Source organism: Mobula birostris, chromosome 4 (assembly GCF_030028105.1).
Source record: "Mobula birostris isolate sMobBir1 chromosome 4, sMobBir1.hap1, whole genome shotgun sequence".
NCBI lineage: Eukaryota > Metazoa > Chordata > Chondrichthyes > Myliobatiformes > Myliobatidae > Mobula > Mobula birostris.
The window spans coordinates 125,942,437-125,945,600 of NC_092373.1; the positions used below are offsets into that span (position 1 = coordinate 125,942,437).

Here is a 3,164-nt window from a genome sequence, read left to right on the forward strand (position 1 = left end):
AGATCCAATTGTCCAGCCTCCCTTGGTTGAACAGACCTCTCATCCCAGGAATTAGCCTGGTAAATATACCTCAGACTGTGTCCAACACTACTATATCCCTTTTATGTAAGAGGGCCAAAACTCTGCACAGATTTCCAACTGTGGCCTCAACAAACCTCTGTACATCTAGAATAAAACCTCCCTATTCTTAAACTCCAAATGCTTTCTATTAAAGAGCGGTGCGCTGCTTGCCTTAGTAACGACTTGCAGGATTTGCCTGTTGAACTTTCTGTGAGATGGGGCGATTGTGGGATTAGAAACTGAATTACTATTTGGGGACACCCTGCTTTGACTTGTATTTCATATCCTGATTTCATATTTTAAGAGAATGGAAAAAAGTTGAATAGCCTAGAGCCAGGCTCAACAGATAACTTCTGTTTATGTATTATGGAAAAACTCTGATCAGTGTTTGGAACATGACAATCATTTTTTGTAGAATTGTTTGGTGTTTCAACTTGGGAAGCTAATTATAACATTCCTACTTTCCTAACACCTTTACTTACTGTTAGCATGTTCTAATTTAAGCATGTGCTTATAAGCAATGTAAAAATGCATACTGTTGTAGAACCTTCTAATAATTTTATAAGGATAATTCATATATTATGTCACTTGATGCCTCTGATTGCATTTGTTTTAGGAATACTGTGAAAAATTTCAAGGATGGAATAGTCCAGACTTTTGGGCCTGAACACCTGCAGATCAACACCAGAAAGCAGCATTTCTCACCATTAAACAACAAGGAATCCTTTCATAATCTTACCTCAGATATCTGTTTGAGACAGCATAAAACACTGCATGAAAAGAGAGATTCCTCATCGACAGCATTCCCTCAGAATTTCAAATTCAAACAGAATTATTTAACTTTCTGAAATAGTCTTCTGTCATTTTGAAACTAAATTAGTTACTGCAGTTGTCCTCTGATTTATGTGTGCTTGTAATATCTAACCTTCTAGTACACGTTTATGGAGATTGTGTGCTGATACAATATGAAGAATTGATGAAACATTTGATTATGCTTGCAAAATGTTCTAAGGGGCTGGTAGATCATGTGAGTTGTGTTTAATCTGATGTATCTAATGTTATTCGCTATTTATTGCTTGGTACTGAAGTGATGCCGGTCTCCAGCTTGCATCATTTACATTCCCTTAGTTACCACATGATTATTTCTCTTTTCATGGATTGAACTGATTTTTGTTTATCTCCTATCACATGCAACTTTGCATTAAAATATAATATCACCCAAAATGGATATTGAAGAAAAAAATAAAAGTAATATCACAGCCCTGTCTGACAATGGTGATAACAATTCTTTATATGGACAAGGTCTCCCATCTTGGGATGATTATATTGGAAGCATACATGACATACGATATTTACTGATTGGAATTTATACGTGTATAACAGTTTTGGGCCTAGTTGGTAATTTTTTTGTTGTGGTTGCATTGTGCAAAAACTTAAAACAGAAATCAATGATTAACTTTCTGATCGGAAATTTAGCCTTGTCTGACACTTTAATTTTATTATTTTGTTCTCCGTTTACATTGACCTATGTACTTCTGGACCAATGGATCTTTGGTGAGATCATGTGCTACATAGTACCATTTGTTCAGTGTGTATCTGTTATGGTTTCTATACTAATGCTGATGTCAATTGCAATGGTTCGGTATCAGATGATAAACAATCCACTATCCAATAATTTTACCATAAATACAGGTTACCTGTTAATGGGAACTGTGTGGATTATTGGATTTACTATTTGCTCACCCTTGCCCATCTTTCATAAAATAATAGACCTAAGTGAAACTGTTCACTTAGAATCTTTAAAAAATAAATTCTTATGTATTGAGGCATGGCCGTCCGATTCTTACAGATTCGCCTACACTTTATCTTTGCTATTCATTCAGTATATTTTGCCTATAGTTTGCCTAACAGTCAGCCATGCCAGTGTGTGCAGGAAGATAAGTTCCACTGTGCCCAGCACACAAAGTAGGTCAGAGGAGAATGAAATGATAAATTTAACCATACATCAGCCAGCTAACAGACATCTGTTGGAACAACACCCAAAGGTGCAAGCAGGGAACTGTTCCCTCCTGAGAAAGCACAAGAGATACAGCAGGAAGTGTGCCAGTGTCATGCCTGCCATGGCCAAGGTCCACAAGAATGACCAGACACACAATGGTTCGAAGAGTGCACAGCTGGCCTCCTTCCTACCGGGTGTACCCATTTGCTTTGAAGTGAAACCAGTGGAATTGGAAGAGACTACTGATGCACACATTATTCCTGTGACACCAAAATCTATCACCAGATTGAGGAAACGATCCCGTAGTGTTTTCTACAAACTGACCATAGTAATTGTTGCTTTTACTGTCAGCTGGATGCCTCTACACATCTTTCACCTTTTAACTGACTTCAATGCCAATCTGATTTCCAACAGGCACTTCAAACTGGTTTATTGTATTTGCCACTTGTTGGGCTTGCTGTCCTGTTGCCTAAATCCTATACTTTATGGATTCTTGAATAATGGTATAAAATCCAGTTTACCATCCTTGGTCAAATGCTTTTGGGTAAAATAACATCTAGAGAGGGCAAAAACTGAGGTTTGTCATGTCAGGCTTTAATTAAGTATGTTTCTCAGTCATATGGGCAATTAACTAAATTCAATTTGGCAGTATGACTGTAATCATATACTTCTGAAACAATCCAATTCATTCTTTCATGTTCTATATTAAAGATTTTATTAAAAGGTACTCACTATCTTTACCAAAATCTTGACAAGAAATTTAATACAAGTTTCTACTGAGTTTTTCAGAGAACAAAACCAAAAAAAAAGTCTTGTGATGTTATTCATCTGTCATGAACGAAAACATTTAGAGGTACTAGAAGTATTCATAAAATGAGCTAATGTAAGAAAATCATTTTTTATCTCGTGAATATTTATTGACTCAATGAGTCAATTGGACAATGTGGTCTTGTACTTTTCTAAAGCTCATTGACAATATTTTAACATTCAGATATTATCAAAGGAAGCTTTTTAAACCAAGGTTTTGATGTCAAACTGTTTTGAACCAAAGAGGAATTATTATAACAGCCATCTTCTATACTTTTCACTATCACCTAATGTGAAT

General features: G+C 35.9%; 1 protein-coding gene across 1 annotated transcript; it reads left to right on the plus strand.

Annotated features, from left to right (window-relative positions):
- Window positions 1–1,125: 1,125 nt before the first annotated feature.
- On the plus strand, window positions 1,126–2,765 carry LOC140196014 (neuropeptide Y receptor type 5-like). Its single transcript, XM_072254704.1, has one exon. The coding sequence runs from the start codon at window positions 1,284–1,286 to the stop codon at window positions 2,610–2,612; it is 1,329 nt and encodes a 442-aa protein (XP_072110805.1). The 5' UTR covers window positions 1,126–1,283; the 3' UTR covers window positions 2,613–2,765.
- Window positions 2,766–3,164: the final 399 nt, after the last annotated feature.

Coding starts and splice junctions, on each gene's coding strand:
- LOC140196014 (XM_072254704.1), top strand. CDS start 1,284: ATGGATATTGAAGAAAAAAATAAAAGTAATATCACAGCCCTGTCTGAC.